We start from the raw sequence: 16030 nt of genomic DNA on the forward strand, positions 1-16030 counted from the left end.
CGGGAACGAACGACGGGAAGGATGAGCATCGCCCTCTTGAGCCAAAGCCTCGCAGCGGACAGGGAACAACAGAGGGAGCAGAGCAGATGGCGTCCGGATTAGGGAGAGGCTATTCCAAGTTGAACGATAATGCAGGATAATACACTCAAAATAGACGACTAGGACAGCAAAATGAGCTGCATATGCACAAGGAGCCAGAGCAGGAAGCAGTGGAGGGAGCCCGAGAAACCAGCGAAAGAGCGTGCGGAGTGCTGGGCGTGGTGGCACCACGAGCAGAGCGCCTGTTGCGCGTGCCAGAGTCTAGTGCGCTCTCCCCCCCAAAACTCCCCCGAAGCCCCCCCCAACACACGGGGGCACCCCCCCAAGCCCCTGCCCTAACCCCCCTCGACCGGCGGTCCTCATCAAGCTGGGTCCTGCTCTCTGCTGCCTCAGTATTTAGGCCAGGGTCCTCCTGCGTGGCTCATGCTCCCGCCCCGTTCGCCCATCTCTCCCAAACGTTCCCATCTCGCATGAGATATTAATAGCAACCACCACCACTTGATCCATCCTTAGTCGTGATTTTTCGTTTGCGAAAGTCTCGGTATCGCGACAGTGCCATCGCATCGTTGCGCACCCATTGTCTAACACTGCCCATTGCTTGCTATATACCCGCCGCTCTGCCTCCAGGCGCTCCTGCTCACCGTTCCCCTAACGTGCGCTGAAACATCAGACGACAATTTCTCACCCTCGCGCCGTCACCAGCACCGCCATCGAGCCACGCGGTGCCTCCATCGATACACGAGCTCTTCGTGTCGGGTCAGGCCTCTGCCGGTCCCCATTCACGCGTATGAACTAGCTGGCCGCGTGTCTACACCACTGCTGCAGTCATGGGTCGCAGAAAGATTGAGATCAAGGCCATCAAGGACGATCGCAACCGCTCGGTGTAGGTGCTTCTAACAAGCTCTGCTCAGCTCCGCTGCTCCAGTAGTCGCTCTCGTTGTGCCTGATACATGCTGACATTCCCCGCAGGACCTTCTTGAAGCGAAAGGGCGGCTTGTTCAAGAAGGCTTACGAGCTGTCTGTCCTTTGCCAAGTCGATGTCGCCGTCATCATCTTCGGCCACAACAAGAAGCTGTACGAGTTCTCGTCCGGTGATATCAATGAAGCGATCGGCAGGTATCAATATGTACGTCTATCAACCTCTGCTCTGAAAAGACCAGCGTCTCGCAGCCCCTTCTGGCTACCTGTTTCAAACTGTGCTGGGAGCGATTATCCATGCTAACACTCGCGTTTTTCTAGTACGGCGGCGCACACGAACACAAGGGCCCAGAGGACTTCAGAGACAAGAAGGATGGAGGCAGCGACGATGAGGACGACGACGCTGAAGAGCTGCCTCGGGAGTCGAGATCACCGCCCCACCCAACCATGGCACATCACCTTCACGGACAACCACAATTCAACCACATGGGTTCTGCCTCGCCTCCGATGCCAAATGGCGCCTTTCCACACCGCGGACCGTCGCCTCAGCCTCCTCACAATATCTCGCGTCCAGGCTCGCGGGCGCATATTCGCCAGCCAAGCCAACAACACTTGATGCCTCCACAGCACCCAGGACACATGCAAGTTTCGCAGTCTCCACCACAACCTAATTTTGCATACATGCCAAACCCACCCATATATAACCCGCAAGCGGCTGCAGGCATGCAGCAGCGCCCGCAGCCTGGTCAGGCCATGCCACCGCAGTTTCCACCGCAATTTGCCCCGCAACCTGCTCATCAGCATCCCCAGCCGCATCCGTCGCAACATCCCCAAGCACAGCACCCTCAGATTCAGCAGATCTATGCACAGGAACAACAGCGTCGATCAGTGCCGCCTCAATTTCCCCAGCAGCATCCTCCTCCGCCGCCCCCACAACAAACCCAAGAACAACGGCCGACGCCACAACCGCAGCCATCACCGCAGCCGCCTCAAAGCCAATTCAGTAGCCCCCCTCTTCCACAGCCCAAGCCACTCCCTGCAGCAGCAAAGACGCACAGCATCTTTACGCCCATCGATGACAGCAGATCTCTGCTCGCGCAGCACTGGGACAGCTCGCGAGACGATCCACCTCGATCAGACCCGCCGGTCAAAATAGAGGAACAGAGATCGCAATCCATCGATGTCGCAACGATCAATCGGAACGGATCCAACGGCATAGCGCCTCCACCGCAGCTGAACACGTCGCAGCCGCAGCCGCAACCGCAATCTCAGCCACAGCGGACGGCGTCAACACCTATCATCCCTAGTATCCACGCTCCTCACCCACCTTCGCGAACGAATAGCTTGCAGTCGAAGCCCCGTGGGCCCAGATTGACCGTCCAAATTCCAAACGAAGATGAAGAGGACGAGAAGACCACCGCAGCTACGTCACCTCAGGCCACCGCTGCTGCGACCCGAACGCCCATAGATGGCCGGCCTGGCGTCGTCCTCCCGCCTCCCTCACCCTCAGCTAGCGCCCTGCTCTCCGCGGGAGCCTCAGGACCACCGAACCCCTTTGCCAGACCGGCGCCACCTGGTGCTGTAAATGGATTTAGCAGGTCCGATATCGAGACGCCCATCTCGGCGCTGCCTAGCAGGTTTGTTTCGGATCAGCTTCTTCCTTCGCCGAGTAGTTTCTACGCGGACTGGTTTAACAGTCGCGATAATAACATGCTTCCTTCGCCGCTAACATTCCCGACGCCCGTCGCGTCCAGAGGAACGGAGCTTAGCGAAGAAGACGAGCGGAAGCGGAAATTGGACGACGCGTCCAATAATACGCCGGAGAAGCGAGTGAAGACTTAAATTGTCCTCCCCTTGGTTCGTTGGCTTTTCTCGAAGGATTACACGCTCATCTGTTGATTCCAATGGCTTTTGTTGGGCCAAAAACCACACTTCGCGATACTGCTGGATTATTTTTGTCCTTTCTTTGCTCAATTCTCGGGTTTCTACAAGTCGGATATACTACGAGCATTGGGTGGTGTTTTTTTTAACATGTCCGCTCTATCAGATGGACTACGTCGTTATGAAAGGGACGTGATCGAACTCCCTTGGAAGGGTCTGCTAATTTCTTCTCTAATGGTGTGACCTATTTAAACGAACTTTGTTCTTCGGTTTTCTTTGTTACAAGAGATTGTAGTAGTTCACCGGTCACAGCCACAAATCAGAGCTGGGCAGGCGTGATAACGCATTCAGAGGCGTTTTTGAAATCGATATATGAATTTCTTATACTACTGCTTCGCCAAAGTGCTCACGTGGCGTCCTCAATTTGTGGCACCATCCCACGGTGCTACCAGGAACTCTTTTGCACGTTCTTGAAACAACATGCTACGCATTATCCTTTCCGTTCTTTCTCATATCTTTTTTTTTCGCTGATGTATGATCTTCCATGAGCTCTCGGCGTCATCTTTGAGCGTTCGCCCCTTGGTTCAATCACTTCCCCCATCTCACGTTCATTCCTCGGCAGCAGACAAATGAACATACTGGCTCTCGCACCAAAGTGCAGGGAGAGATGCATGCTCCATCGCTCCTACAGCTGCGGACCCACGAGGCTCCGTCGGTCAGCAAACGTGCTCGGGCTCTCCAGCAACGGAACTTGGCCCCAGATCAGATCGCAAGACACGCCCAAACAGCTCAAGCAGCATCTGGAAGCAGATGCCCGCAATGGCCGGGTCGTACCTCCCCTTGCTCAGCTCGTCCCGGATGAAGGCATGCTGGGCGTGCGCAACCTCGTACCAGGTGAAGCAGACGCCGGCGTCGTTCAGCGTCTTGCGGATCAGATCCCGTCCCGCCGGCGGGACGTGCGTGTCCTTCTTGCCGAAGATCATGACGAGCTCGCCCTTGATGTCGCCCGCGCGCCGCAGGGAGTCGTCGTTCTTTCCGAGCCCCAGGCTGTGCGAGTGGATGTCCGTCGCGAAGTAGCAGACCGCGCCCTTGACGCGGGCGTCCAGCGCGCACCGGTACGCCAGGTGGCCGCCGAGACACATGCCCGTGGCGCCAATGGCGCCGGTGCACGTCGGCATGGAGAGCAGGTGGTCGACGGACAGGGTCGCGTCCTCGTCGTAAGCCTCGAGCTTCTTCTCGATCTTCCACGCGTTGCCTTGGTCCGTGCCGGGAACGTCGTACGCCAGCGGTTCCGGGCCCGTGAACTCGTGGTAGCTGCTTGGAGCGGCGCATATGTACCCGTGAGACGCGATCTGGCGCGCGAAGCGTGCGACCGGGCCGGTGACTGTGCTTGCCGTTTCAGAACGGTGACGATTCTTTGCACGGAAGGGAGAGATGGTTAAAAATTAAAGGAAAAGGAGAGAAAGAGAAGAAGAAATACAAAAAAAGGCAAGACGTGTGGTGCTTCGGTTGCACAGCACCGTAGTCAGGACTCCGTAGTCATACAAAACATATCTAATCCATGTGCACACAACGATCCACTTCCCGCACCGTCTACAAACAGAGATGCTTCAAGAGAAGACCGGGAAGGAAGCCTACCTTGGTAGATCTCGCTGAACACAACCACGCCCGGAAACTTGGCCTTCGGATAGCCGTCGATCTTCGGGTGGAAGATGAAGATTCCTGCGCGGTCGATCAGCCCAGGGCGTTTCCCTGCGGTGAACCTGGCGAGGGCGCGGGAAAAGGAAGACTAAGAAGGTAGGTAACTCTCTTACTCATGTTCCCACCCGCCTTGGTGGGCACGTCGACGTGAGACTCTTCGATGAGCATCGTTCTTGATCCGTCGCTGTCGCCGGTGCTGGTCTTTTACAGAGAAGCCGAGAAGCAGAGTGTGAAAAAGGTGTTAGGGCACCAACGGTCTTCTTACAGGTCCAATGGCTGAAGAAGCTTGAATGGCGCAGCCCCACATGGGTCCGACATAGGCTGTGAGGATACAAACAGAAGTGGGAGCAATGGCACGATCCAGGCTATGCTCAACAACAGGGAGGAGAAAATTGTCTGACATCTCAGTTCGTTTTCTTCATTCGCGATAGACATCTAGAATTGACGATTCTTTTGATCAATGAGCTGTTGCAATTCCCCATCCTAAATGGTGCCGCATATGTCATGAAAAAAAATAACGCCGAACACGTGCCTGTTTTCCCAGTCCAGAAAAACTTCCCGTTCTCTTAGCTCTATCAGAACCCATACTGCCCTCCACGCGATGCGTCATGCTTAAAAAAAACCGCAGGGCATGTAGCGCTTCCTAGGGGGGTATCATAGATGCTAAAAACGCCGCGACGTATACTCCTTCGAGAGCTACTCGAAAGCAAAATAGACCGCATTTTCCTGAACACTCAACGACTTGTGTTTGACTCCGTCTCTGTCCGTTCATCGTAAGCCCTTGCAACATCCTCCACGCCATCGTCCTCGACCTCCGAGTCACTTTCTTCCGCTTCATCGAACTCCGTTCCGGGCACGGGTTTCCAGATATTGTACTCACCCTCGATCCACCGCTTGCTTAACGGCAGGTTGTATGGGTCAAACGGGAAATAAGCGTCAAGCTGATACTGTGCATCTCCCATCTTTGCCGTTGAAGAGCGCTGGTTCTCGGCAATGATGCTAAATGCGCCGCCGGAATAATTGGCTCGTGTGAGCCGGATGCGCTTGTTCTGCTCAAGCTTTGATTCGAGGAACATCATCTGGAGCTGACGAACGACTATAGCGAATTGGTTGACGATGGGCTGTGCGCAAACTTTGAGGGGGTTGAGTCTCGACTTGATATTTTCACGAAAGGTGTCGACGACACCACGTGACCAAGTAAGGTTGTTGACGTCGAATTCATCTTCGTCGAATTCATTGGCGGTGAGATCGCGCCAACGGAAGCAGAAGACGTACATGACGCATTGGAAGATAGTGTAGTATGGTCCAAATCGATCGACATCAGGACGGCAGTTATCATTTTTTTCGTGAAGCTCACGCAGTCGATTCATTTCTTTGCTGAGGGTGTAAAATGTATGCTCGATAGTGTCGCGGGAGAGGCGGGCTCCACGAGCAATGAAGCTGGCCAGATACGCCGCTGCCGAGCGACGGATCATCTTGTTGGCATCCCGGTCGGTAAGAACGCCTATGAGGGATTGAACAAACCGCTCGCTCAGTTCCTCCGTGGTTTGTGCGTAATGGAAGAGCAAAAATTGAGCAAAGCGTGATTTATTCGTGGGAAGAATCATACGGGAAAACATGCCAAACATCTGGTCCAAAACGGCCTTCTGTTCTTGGATATCCGCCTTTGAAAAGTCGAATGATGGCTGAAAGTGGTTGAACATGAGTTCCATGATCAGATCCAGCTTTGCAATCTGTTGTTTGATCTCGTGAAGCCGTTTTTGATTTGGATCATCGAATTCATCCACTACTGACTCCTCGTCATCGCTGTCTAGGTCATCTTCATCGTCATCTTCTAAATCCTTGTCTTTGTTCATCAGCTTTGCGATCTCCTCTGCCAGATTCTGCCCTAGATGCTCTTCCAGCTCGTCCTCAAAATCTTCAATGTTGTCTTGCATTTGGGTATCCAATACAGTGAGCTTGTCGAAGATCAACGCAACGATATCTGCTTTGATGAACGGGGCGTATGATGCTACGCGGAGGATGTTCTTGACATAGTTCATATGTTCCTCTAGTGTGTCAGCGGAGTGCGGAAAGCTCTGGTTGAGCACAGCCTGCAATTCGTTGATTACGGAAGGCACTTTTTGAAGTATGTGCTGTATCGTGTCGTGTATCCGCTGAAGCATGTCCGAGTATGTAACCCTCTCCTCTTTCGGAAGCTTTCCGTGGCGTGGCTGAAGTGTCATGAACTTGTCCACGAGGGATTCGAGAATCTCATGCGCGTAACCACCGTACGTTGTAATCAAGTTGGCCAGAAGCCGCTGGTACAGCTTCACAAATTCTTCGTCTCTGCCCAGCCACTTCATCTGCGTGATTGCCTGGACTAAAGCAGAGCCTCTTCTGCCAATTACCCCGCAAAACCCGGTAATGGCAATCATATACCGCTTGAGCAATGATGAAGAAGGTGCCTCCGCTGCATCTGGCTTGGTGGTCAAGATCTCGCGTAGGCCGTCGTACAGCGCGTCCTCGCCCATTGAGTGTTTGTCTAGCGCCCGCCTGACCTCCTCCCTCACGAGTGACAATGTCTTATTGTCATCCCAATTTTTTAGCGTGAACACCGTGTTCTCAGATTTGAAGTCCACCTTCTTTGGTCGTTTAGCAGCCCGCTGGCTAGCCAAGGGAGACGTCGAGGTTGCCTCAAGATCGCTCAGTGAGCGTTTCAGGACGGGCTTAACGTCCGGCGTCATCACGGGAGCGACGGACATCTTATCGGTCTACAGTGTGACGAACATATCTATGTTTGAAATCGGTCTAGAAATGAAGACAGTGGGGGCATCGGGGTTAAAGTAGAAAGATTTGGCAAAAAAAAGTTGCAGTGTGGGGCGGTGTCGTGTGGTGAAGGCAAGAGGCACGTATCCGTGCACGACGCGAGTTCCGAAGTTTAGCCGACTATCCTAACATGGGATTCGAACCCTTTTTCGCTATGCAGTTTGTAAAGCTTTCCGCTTCAACAAACACCCTGATGAGACGCATTCCAGCTCACAGGGGAGTTGAATTCCTCGAACTTTCATCTGCTCTTGACAATAATACAATACATCTCGCCGCATGACCCTCCAGGCAAGTAGTTCATGCGGGTCCGACCCGGTTAACAACATGCCCAGGCAGCAGTCCGTCTAGAAGGATAATAGTACGGCCATAAAGACGCTTGAGCATCGGCATAGTCTTGCATATGCCAGTTGTGGAGCACGGAGAGCACGCTATGGATGTATATCTGGTCTCATTTCACAAATCTGCAGACAGCATAACATGCATGCGTGTGATTCTTTCATAACCTCGTTACGTCTTGTATTGGTTGTGCTTACAAAACTATGACTGAAAGATGGATTGCATGGGCTAGCGTGCGAAATCATTCAACCATACTCTTCTCACTTAGAGCCTGAGCGACTAACAGTCTGCTGCCGGATAAGGACTCCAAATTGAGGCATTAGTTCTCTCTGATGAGCATCGAAGCTCAGGAGTCGTTCCCACAGCAACACCATCGGTTGCCTCACATACATCTCTTCCAATGCTAATGCGCCCTATCTTGAGTTCAAGCCCAAGGGATCTTTTGCGGTTCCTCTTCCAACTGTTCGTTGAGGCGTGGTCCTAACTGGCGCGGATGGAGACCAAATCCCTTTCGTTCCCGACAAGCCAAGTGGATTGGAACCAGTCGCTGCCCGGGGACCACTCGCGCCTGTGGCGTCTTTTATAGCATTGCCGTAACTAAACAAACCTTGTTAGTTGGTGACAAGCGTGTTGAACTGCTTGGATAGTTTGGACACGACAGCAAAGGTATGGATCAAAAATTAAAAAAGCACAAAAAAAGCTGGAGCCCCACCTTCGGACACTATCCGCCCATCCTCTTGTAGTTCCTGTAACGCTGTTGCCGATGCCTCTTCCTGTGCCTGATACGCCGTTGCCGACTGCATTCACAGCGCCGCCAGCCGCGTTTCCTGCTCCAGCTACCCAACCTTGTACCTTTCTCGAGATCCAGTTGTCGTTCGAAGCCATGTTCTGAAATTTGGGAAAGTGCACGAATGACTATGGGATCGAGACGGCTCTGCAGAAATCCGGGCATGAATTTATTGTGCATATAACTACAGCGTTCGCCACTTTATCCAAATCAAGTAGCCATCCCTGTTGCTTCACGTCATGTGTATGCCTCAGGCTGTAACACGACAGGGCGCGAGGCCGCCAAGAAGTTCTAAGGCGTTTCACTCGTCATCCCTGTTCACGATGCTAGTCCTGAAACAGAAAGCAACATGTGTGCATCTTCGAGGACATCTCACTGTACAGATAGCATGGCAATTTCTTTCCGTTGAGAATTCGATCATGGACCTCGACAGGCTCAACCCGCGCCTCGCAGGGACGAGGCATCGGCAGGCTCAGGATGCTCGGAAGATGCAGACGATCGTCGAGGAGCGGCTCAACAAGAAGGGGCTGAGCGTGCCGCCGTATGAATTCCTCGAATTGATCGGGAAAGGCGCCTATGGACGCGTTTACAAAAGGTGGGAGTCACCTGTTTTCCTCTCTGTACGCTGCATGCTGACCTCAAACCCAGCAAAAACCGCGAGACGCAGCAGGAATGCGCGGTTAAGATTATCGAGGTGGATCAGCAGGATTATCGCGCAGGTCTAGAGGGCAAAGATGAGACTATCAAGGACTTCATACGCGAAACTAGTATTCTAAAGACCCTGAAAGACAACAAAGCTCGAAATGTCAACCAGATTTTCGATGCTTTTAGCGTTGATACGCAACTATGGATCGTCAGTGAGTACTGCCCCGGTGGTAGTCTCACGACCCTGATGAAAGCGTGCAATCCACCTGGGTTAGCCGAAAATTTTGTCATCCCCATTGCCAGGGAAGTCGCTATTGCCTTGAAGTACGTTCACGATGCTGGCATCGTACATCGCGACATCAAGTGCGCCAACATTCTTGTGACGGAAGATGGCCGGATCCAACTCTGCGACTTTGGCATTTCAGGTGTGCTCGAAAATCAGGTCTCGAAACGTACAACCATCATAGGCACCCCCCACTGGATGGCACCAGAGATTGTGGAGCATCTTGGATCAGAGTTTCCTGGCGTGAGCTATGGTGCTGAGATCGACTGTTGGGCTTATGGCTGCATGGTCTTCGAAATGGCGACTGGACGACCTCCAAACTCTAATGTGCCACCGCACAAACTTGGAATTACACTGAATATACGAGCCCCTAGATTAGATCCAACGAAATATCCGGAAGCGTTATGTGACTTTACCGCGTTTTGTCTTGAGCAGAAACCGGAGCAAAGGCCGAATGCATCTCAAATCATGACTCACCCTTATATTTTTAACACTGAGGAACAATATCCAACTAGTAGTATCACCAAACTAATTGAGAATTTTGCGATATGGGAACAGGAAGGCGGTCAGCGTAGCTCATTATTTGATCCAAACTTGGGAGCTCAAGGTCCAGAACAGCTAGACTCGTATGCTACAGAAGAGGAGTGGAACTTCAGTACAACGGCAGACTTTGACCGCAGAATATCTATGCAATTTGATGAGAACTTCGATATCAACAACGCAGGTAGCGGCGGAGGTGCAGGCCGAGCTTTCAACTTTCTAGAAGAGCAGAGAAGCAAAAGAGGCGAAGCTGCACTAAATCGACTTTTTGATCAAAATTCCACTCCCTACGCGTATGGCGAGCGACGAGGATCAGATCTGCCTCTTCGTGATTATCAAGACATGTCAACTGGAAATCGAGAGACGATGATCAACCTAGATGACATTGGCATGCCGGACTTCAACCTTCCGAACTTATCTTTGCTGGATCCTCCCACTTTGCGACCGAATAGAAAGCGTATTGACAGCGATACCAGCAGTGAGGGAGCGCCATTCCAGACGGCACGTCGAACGACGCAGGATTGGACATCTGGATTTGCGAGTCAACCACCAAATGATGACAAGAAGCCGAGACCGCCAACTATGGCTTGGAGCTTTGCGGCTGCGCAACAAGAAGCGAACGGAGACATACCAGATACATCGGATGTGATCACGCCCCCAGCAGTCATCCATGAGACGGCACGCAAATCTAGCCTAAAGCCAACCGATCATGCTGCAAAGCGGGGCACGATGGCCTGGAGCTTCGCAGAAGCACAGTCTGAGGCAAACAAAATGACATCGAAGCACCATATGTCGCTCACGGCTCATGATGCAATCCTTGAGCCTTTGCGACCAGCTCTCAGACATGCTGCAACAATGCCAGTTGCCAGCGAATTCCCTAAATCAGATCGATCTTCGTCGCCAGAGCGTGCCTCCATGATCAACCTTGATGATGCACTTGAAATCAATCTCCCTGATCTAAGTCGTCGGCCGTCGTTTGCACATTCTGCTACCGACTCTGCTGTCACAGACATGACACAGGGTGACCCATTTGATTTAGAAGAGCAGCTCGAGTTGTCACGAGAGGCGAGCCGAACTTCGCTGCACTTGAAATCACAGTCGGAGCCCACGGTAAATTTCTTAGAAGGCAAGCCTGGCAGGGATGATTCGACTAGCATGTACAACTCAGATATCGACACGTCGACTCACAATCGCAGCTCGAGCCTGAATCAATCCGACCGCTCTGATAGGGATAGGAGCACATCCAGACCACCTGGTGGAGCTTCAACACGCGTACGAGCACGCAAGCCAACAGCATTGCAAAGACATCTTGCCGATCGCGCCAGAATGCCTAATAGCGGTGACAGCACAGTAGCTTCGTCACGGGGTGGAAGCATGGATTCAACAGGCAGCATTATACCGATAGGAGGCCATGCACATAATCTTAGCTTTGGCGCTTCAGACGAAGAGCTTCGCAAAGAAGAGACGGCATTATGGAGTCAAGTTCGCTCACGACATCACCGCCAAAAAACGTCGGACGGAGCATCGACGATTGCATCGAACGCAAGCCGAAGTGATAGCGATGGGATCACGATGCGTCCATCCTCGCGACCGTCACGGATAATGGGTAATTGGAAACCTTCAAAAGGCTCTGACGGTTACATCCTACCATACGAACCGGACAAGCGACTACTGCTGCCCGATCCCCCGGAAGACCTGGCGATACGTGAATTTAGCAGGCTGTGGTTCAATTTACAAGCTATGAGCAGTCAGAATGCAGACCTGCTAGAAAAGGAGTATGGCGGTACAATTGACGACGCCGAGCTGGAAGCTGAGTTCGGACCCAGGGCGTTGTGGGCTGCAGTGGGCGCTGGGAAGTTGCCCATTGTTGCCGGAAGCGACAGTAGTAGTGAGAATCTGAGATATAGCGAGGCGAGCACGTTAAGGGGAGATTTATAATGTACTGTATCATCTGTTAATGTTAGCAAGCCGAGGAGACAAGAATAACAGGAACTCTGGGGTCTGGCTGTGCGTCGCATGAGCTACACTTTCAAAGTCTGCCGCTTCCTTCTTGTACAAGTCACGTCCTGCATTACTAGCCATTGAGCAGCGGAAATACGCTCACTGAGATATGCAGTGCATCAAAGGGATACTTTGGATACATACGGTAACACGCTACGAAGAAGATTATGAGCACGACAGATTGCATATGCTGTAAATGCGCTGATATAGAAAAGTCGCGTTGTTCTCAAACTTCATGAAGGACCGATTTCGAACCCTTCTGGGGCTATCGTTAAAGTTTGCCTGTTCGTAGGATACCGCGACGCCTCTTTGTTGCTTTCCAGAACATCGTATTCCGGTAGTTCATAACCCCTTGTGTCTGTCACTTCCTGGGCTTTTGTAGTACCTTTTACGCCTGGCCAAGTCCCCAAAAAATTTTCAATTGAATGCGTTGCACGATTCCAAGCCTAACCCACCCTCTTTGCCTTGCTGAGCCAGGGTTGTAGGCCCTCCTGCGACCGCATGATTACGGTAGCCTCAACATATCACCATAAACTGTCTTCGGCTGAAGGCCTAAAACCAAGGAGAACATGCCTTCGCAACCCGAATTGACTATCCTTCGCCTGATCTATCAACCAAACTCAGCTAGAGAGGTGATCTGGGTTTACGATCCCAAATAAATTTGTAAAATCTGCTGTTTGAGCTGAGCATCGCTTAATTTCAGTCTCAACAGCAAGATTCCTCATGAAAAGCGAGTGGACAAGCTGTTCGTCCTGGTGAGCGCGATCTAGACCAACCATTACTATGGCAGGCTTCCTTAGCCTCACACCAATAGAACAGCGTTCACGCAACCGTCGTTCTCTGGATTGTTCGTGATCTGCGCCCAGCGACCCCAAACAACCTTACCACCAGCGGTAACCATGCCTAGCTCGCTGACATTGACTTCGATGATGGTACCTCTTGTCAGCACGCCAAGCTGGGTGTAGAGCGGATTTGACGGGTTCTTTTTGACGCTGAGGATTGGGAGCTGGACGGTGACGCCTAGCTCCTTGTGCGTGACGTTGGCCTTCTTGTAACGAAGACCGGTTGGTCGAATGAATCTTTCATACTTCACTGGGCGGCGCGTGAAGTCTGGACCCACAAACGTCGGCTTCGTGATCATGCGTTTCCACTGCATTCGTGCGTCAGTTTCCGGCTCGAGGGCAAATCTTGGGAGCGACTTACGGCTTTCTTGCTTGTCTTCTTGCCCGTCTTGACGACTTTGAAGACCTCCTCTTCGCTAATACCACGCACCTTCGGCAATGGCACACTGAACTTTGCGGCTTTCTCTTTTCTCTTTTCTTTGATCTGACTGCTAAGCGCCTTGGCGTCGTTGCCCTTTGTTCTGTCAAGCAAATACTGCGGCAGCGCTTCCTTGCTTTCTTTTTCCTCGCCGGCACCCTTGACATTCCTCTCTTCTTTGGCGCGTATCTTCTTCTTCATCTGAATCTTCTCCTTCCGCCGTGTCTCCGCATACTGCTTTGCGCGGAGACCGCGCAGGTTCTGAGCCTTGTACGAGGTTTGGTGGGCCTCACGAGCCAGTCGCTTCCTTGTGCGTTCTTCATGATCAAGACGGCGACCGTGTAACTTCCGGTGTCTCTCGATGTACTCGTTCTGAGGCATCTTGTCTGTATGTAGGTTCTGCTCTGGGAATCTTCCATGCGAAGCTTGAACGCAACATTTTTTGATGGCCCAAGACGCACTAGTGACGCATGAGGACTAGCGTTTCGGCGTAACATCGCCGCCGAGAACAAACTTCAACAACTAGCTATCTAACAACAATGTGCAGCATCCCATTCGAACCTCATGGAAAAATTGTTCCTTATGTGGCTTACTAGAATAATCTATGCAAAGTATAACGTTGCTGTGTTTGCAATTTAGAAATGATTCAGACAATTAGAACGACTTTCTCCTCACCAATCTGAAGATGGAAGTGGTGCTAACAGCAGCTAACTGCGTCGTATCATTCTAAACCACACCCTTTGCCTAGCATCTTTGATACTCGATCGCACCCCTATATCCCTAAGGCATGAACAGTGGTAAGTGTTTAGTTATGGACAGATTTCGAGAGTTGCAAGTCCAAACCAGCGGAGAGAAGCTAAGCTACCTGCTTGGAGAGGTTATTGCTTGCAGAGCCTACCACAAGCAGCAGAAAACCCTCCAAAGAATGCCTTTGCGATTTCCTCAACGATCGTGTCAGCAACCTAGTTAGATTCAAGCAGCGAAAGAGCACGGTCATTTGGAATTTTCATGGTTTCTATGACTACTGCAAACATGCCAGGGATGATCAGTGCACGTTGTTTGGAGGGCTCAACTCGCGAAAATCTCTGAAGAAAATTCGGTAGCTGTTGAATTCGGCATTTTAATTGTTTCCATTCGTTTTTTACACATAATCTGCATGAATCCACTGTCCTCCCGATCAGCCTATGAGCCAGAACCAGATCTTTGCAAATGTTCTTCTCGACTGTCTATGCAACAATGGTTCAACGTAGTGTATACAACAAGTAAACCCAGAGTACGCGCCACAATGCCAAATCTTGGCTTGAACCATTTGCCCTTTTTAAAAGGTACCCTTAAAAGGCAGCGCGTAGCTCAAAAAAGCAAATGCGGAGCATTTTGATGAGCCTATGCTTAAATCTCGCTGATTGCAATCAAGGTCATACCCAGCTTCTCGTCTGTCTCAGGCTCCGGAGTAGCTTCTCGTCTCACCTCCGCCTCTGGCTCTGGAAGAGCCTCTCGCTTGACTGGAGGTCTCGGTTGGCCGTTTGGCAAAACACCATTAGCGGCGCTGTTGGCAGGCACATTGACTCCTGCATTCTGGGTGATTCCAAATGCAAGCTCAACTCTTGGCTGGGTCAGCTGGGCGTCGCGGGCGTACTGGAGGGCGGCTCGAAAGCCATCGATGTCGCGCTTGACCTTCTCTGCAAGCGCTGTGGACTCTCTCTTGCTCTTTCTCACCATCTTCTCGGGTTCTGCAACAGCCGGCGCATCCTCGACGACGACGTATCGTTTCGCTTTAGCCATGTTAGGATATCTATTGCTCGCGATGGCATGGGAGATGTATTCAGCAGGCAATTGATTGGCGTCTCCGGAGAGCCCAGGTGCAACATTGACGTTTGGCACGGCATCGCCGTCGTCTACAGACGCCGCAGAGACCAGAGGCGAGGAGATGCCCTCAGGCTTGGTGCTAGGCGTGCTGCTTGGGGTTGCTGCTGCCGCAGACGGGGTGGCCTCACCTGGTCGAGTTGCTGCTTCACCACCGCCTGAAGCGGCCGGGGCAGCTTGGCCAGCTGGTACAGCGCCATTTTGAGCACCGGTGGAGAGAGTTTGAAGCACCTCGGATGCTCGTTCAGGGCTTCCACCGAATGATATTTCACCATCACCGACTACCAGTGCTGGAGAGTATGCTCCAAGATTTATGTTGAGTGGAAGAGCGGAAACGGAGAGAGCAGCAAGGGCTGCGAAGAGGAGTCTTTGAGTATACATCTCGAGTGACTCACGAGAGTGATATCGTACAGCGCGATGCAAAGGAGTTGAACGAATGCCCAGCTAGCTCGTTCGGCAGGAGAAGTATTAAAGTAATGACGTTATCGTACCAGCGACAGATTCAGTAAACAAATCAAAGATGCTTCACGGAAGCTCGAAAAGAGAATGGAAAGGACCCGGCACTGCGAAGTCTAGAGACGATTGTAGGTGATGATGATGATGGAGAAAAAAATCACACCACTCGACGGCTTATTCCCATCCTTAAGAATGTTTTCGAGGGCCCTCTTTCAGCGCAAGTAAAATCATACTCCTGAGTAGTCACTCTATACGATGCCACTGGCTTGTCTTCTCGAAACATACACTGCGACTCTTGCCAAGCTCGTACCCATGAAGCCCAGACTTTAGCACGTACTTCTTGTGAAGGTAAGCTCAGCTCGATATGCGTGTATTCGCACATATGTTGATACTTTTTTCGACTTTGCAACAGCCAAGACATTCGCACTATTCAGCACAGAAAGGAGAAGGTAGAATCGTCAGACGGCTTGGCTAAGCGGCAGAAACGTGCTCGAGGCACGAGGTGCGCAGGT

At 51.9% G+C, this 16030-nt stretch overlaps 7 protein-coding genes across 8 annotated transcripts; 2 read left to right on the plus strand and 5 right to left on the minus strand.

The window, feature by feature from the left end:
- The first annotated feature begins 498 nt into the window (after positions 1 to 498).
- Positions 499 to 3213, plus strand: PV09_04800 (uncharacterized protein). Its single transcript, XM_016358217.1, has 3 exons — positions 499 to 922; positions 1009 to 1165; positions 1279 to 3213. The coding sequence occupies exons 1-3, from the start codon at positions 867 to 869 to the stop codon at positions 2797 to 2799; spliced, it is 1734 nt and encodes a 577-aa protein (XP_016213835.1). The 5' UTR covers positions 499 to 866; the 3' UTR covers positions 2800 to 3213.
- Positions 3053 to 4891, minus strand: PV09_04801 (uncharacterized protein). The gene is made up of 3 exons (XM_016358218.1): positions 4653 to 4891; positions 4477 to 4560; positions 3053 to 4222 (listed from the first exon to the last, which is right to left on the minus strand). The coding sequence occupies exons 1-3, from the start codon at positions 4705 to 4707 to the stop codon at positions 3555 to 3557; spliced, it is 807 nt and encodes a 268-aa protein (XP_016213836.1). The 5' UTR covers positions 4708 to 4891; the 3' UTR covers positions 3053 to 3554.
- PV09_04802 (uncharacterized protein) lies at positions 4891 to 7372 on the minus strand. The gene has a single exon (XM_016358219.1). The coding sequence runs from the start codon at positions 7281 to 7283 to the stop codon at positions 5274 to 5276; it is 2010 nt and encodes a 669-aa protein (XP_016213837.1). The 5' UTR covers positions 7284 to 7372; the 3' UTR covers positions 4891 to 5273.
- Positions 7373 to 7794: 422 nt separating this feature from the next.
- On the minus strand, positions 7795 to 8636 carry PV09_04803 (uncharacterized protein). Its single transcript, XM_016358220.1, has 2 exons — positions 8396 to 8636; positions 7795 to 8280 (listed from the first exon to the last, which is right to left on the minus strand). The coding sequence occupies exons 1-2, from the start codon at positions 8566 to 8568 to the stop codon at positions 8097 to 8099; spliced, it is 357 nt and encodes a 118-aa protein (XP_016213838.1). The 5' UTR covers positions 8569 to 8636; the 3' UTR covers positions 7795 to 8096.
- A 179-nt stretch (positions 8637 to 8815) lies between these two features.
- Positions 8816 to 12112, plus strand: PV09_04804 (uncharacterized protein). The gene is made up of 2 exons (XM_016358221.1): positions 8816 to 9065; positions 9119 to 12112. Exons 1-2 carry the CDS (start codon positions 8890 to 8892, stop codon positions 11874 to 11876), a joined length of 2934 nt encoding a protein of 977 aa, XP_016213839.1. The 5' UTR covers positions 8816 to 8889; the 3' UTR covers positions 11877 to 12112.
- On the minus strand, positions 12053 to 13596 carry PV09_04805 (ribosome biogenesis protein NSA2). Its single transcript, XM_016358222.1, has 2 exons — positions 13143 to 13596; positions 12053 to 13089 (listed from the first exon to the last, which is right to left on the minus strand). The coding sequence occupies exons 1-2, from the start codon at positions 13578 to 13580 to the stop codon at positions 12742 to 12744; spliced, it is 786 nt and encodes a 261-aa protein (XP_016213840.1). The 5' UTR covers positions 13581 to 13596; the 3' UTR covers positions 12053 to 12741.
- A 707-nt stretch (positions 13597 to 14303) lies between these two features.
- Positions 14304 to 15645, minus strand: PV09_04806. 2 transcript variants are annotated; one of them, XM_016358224.1, is made up of 2 exons: positions 15194 to 15645; positions 14304 to 14971 (listed from the first exon to the last, which is right to left on the minus strand). In XM_016358224.1, the coding sequence occupies exons 1-2, from the start codon at positions 15441 to 15443 to the stop codon at positions 14589 to 14591; spliced, it is 633 nt and encodes a 210-aa protein (XP_016213842.1). In that variant the 5' UTR covers positions 15444 to 15645; the 3' UTR covers positions 14304 to 14588. The 2 variants fall into 2 exon arrangements, with proteins under 2 accessions (XP_016213842.1, XP_016213841.1); XM_016358223.1 differs by having other exon boundaries at positions 14304 to 15645.
- Between the last annotated feature and the right edge of the window lie 385 nt (positions 15646 to 16030).

This window comes from Verruconis gallopava (assembly GCF_000836295.1).
Source record: "Verruconis gallopava strain CBS 43764 unplaced genomic scaffold supercont1.14, whole genome shotgun sequence".
Taxonomy (NCBI): domain Eukaryota; kingdom Fungi; phylum Ascomycota; class Dothideomycetes; order Venturiales; family Sympoventuriaceae; genus Verruconis; species Verruconis gallopava.

Excerpts from the sequence above, each read along its gene's own strand:
- PV09_04800 (XM_016358217.1), top strand. The coding sequence starts at position 867 with ATGGGTCGCAGAAAGATTGAGATCAAGGCCATCAAGGACGATCGCAAC. Across the intron at positions 923-1,008 it reads GACGATCGCAACCGCTCGGT|GACCTTCTTGAAGCGAAAGG; the intron begins GTAGGTGCTTCT and ends CATTCCCCGCAG. Across the intron at positions 1,166-1,278 it reads CGATCGGCAGGTATCAATAT|TACGGCGGCGCACACGAACA; the intron begins GTACGTCTATCA and ends GCGTTTTTCTAG.
- PV09_04801 (XM_016358218.1), bottom strand. The coding sequence starts at position 4,707 with ATGCTCATCGAAGAGTCTCACGTCGACGTGCCCACCAAGGCGGGTGGG. Across the intron at positions 4,561-4,652 it reads CAAGGCGGGTGGGAACATGA|GAATCTTCATCTTCCACCCG; the intron begins GTAAGAGAGTTA and ends TCGACCGCGCAG. Across the intron at positions 4,223-4,476 it reads GTTCAGCGAGATCTACCAAG|TCACCGGCCCGGTCGCACGC; the intron begins GTAGGCTTCCTT and ends CGGCAAGCACAG.
- PV09_04802 (XM_016358219.1), bottom strand. The coding sequence starts at position 7,283 with ATGTCCGTCGCTCCCGTGATGACGCCGGACGTTAAGCCCGTCCTGAAA.
- PV09_04803 (XM_016358220.1), bottom strand. The coding sequence starts at position 8,568 with ATGGCTTCGAACGACAACTGGATCTCGAGAAAGGTACAAGGTTGGGTA. Across the intron at positions 8,281-8,395 it reads TGGGCGGATAGTGTCCGAAG|TTACGGCAATGCTATAAAAG; the intron begins GTGGGGCTCCAG and ends AGGTTTGTTTAG.
- PV09_04804 (XM_016358221.1), top strand. The coding sequence starts at position 8,890 with ATGGACCTCGACAGGCTCAACCCGCGCCTCGCAGGGACGAGGCATCGG. Across the intron at positions 9,066-9,118 it reads TATGGACGCGTTTACAAAAG|CAAAAACCGCGAGACGCAGC; the intron begins GTGGGAGTCACC and ends CCTCAAACCCAG.
- PV09_04805 (XM_016358222.1), bottom strand. The coding sequence starts at position 13,580 with ATGCCTCAGAACGAGTACATCGAGAGACACCGGAAGTTACACGGTCGC. Across the intron at positions 13,090-13,142 it reads AGAAGACAAGCAAGAAAGCC|TGGAAACGCATGATCACGAA; the intron begins GTAAGTCGCTCC and ends GCACGAATGCAG.
- PV09_04806 (XM_016358223.1), bottom strand. The coding sequence starts at position 15,443 with ATGTATACTCAAAGACTCCTCTTCGCAGCCCTTGCTGCTCTCTCCGTT.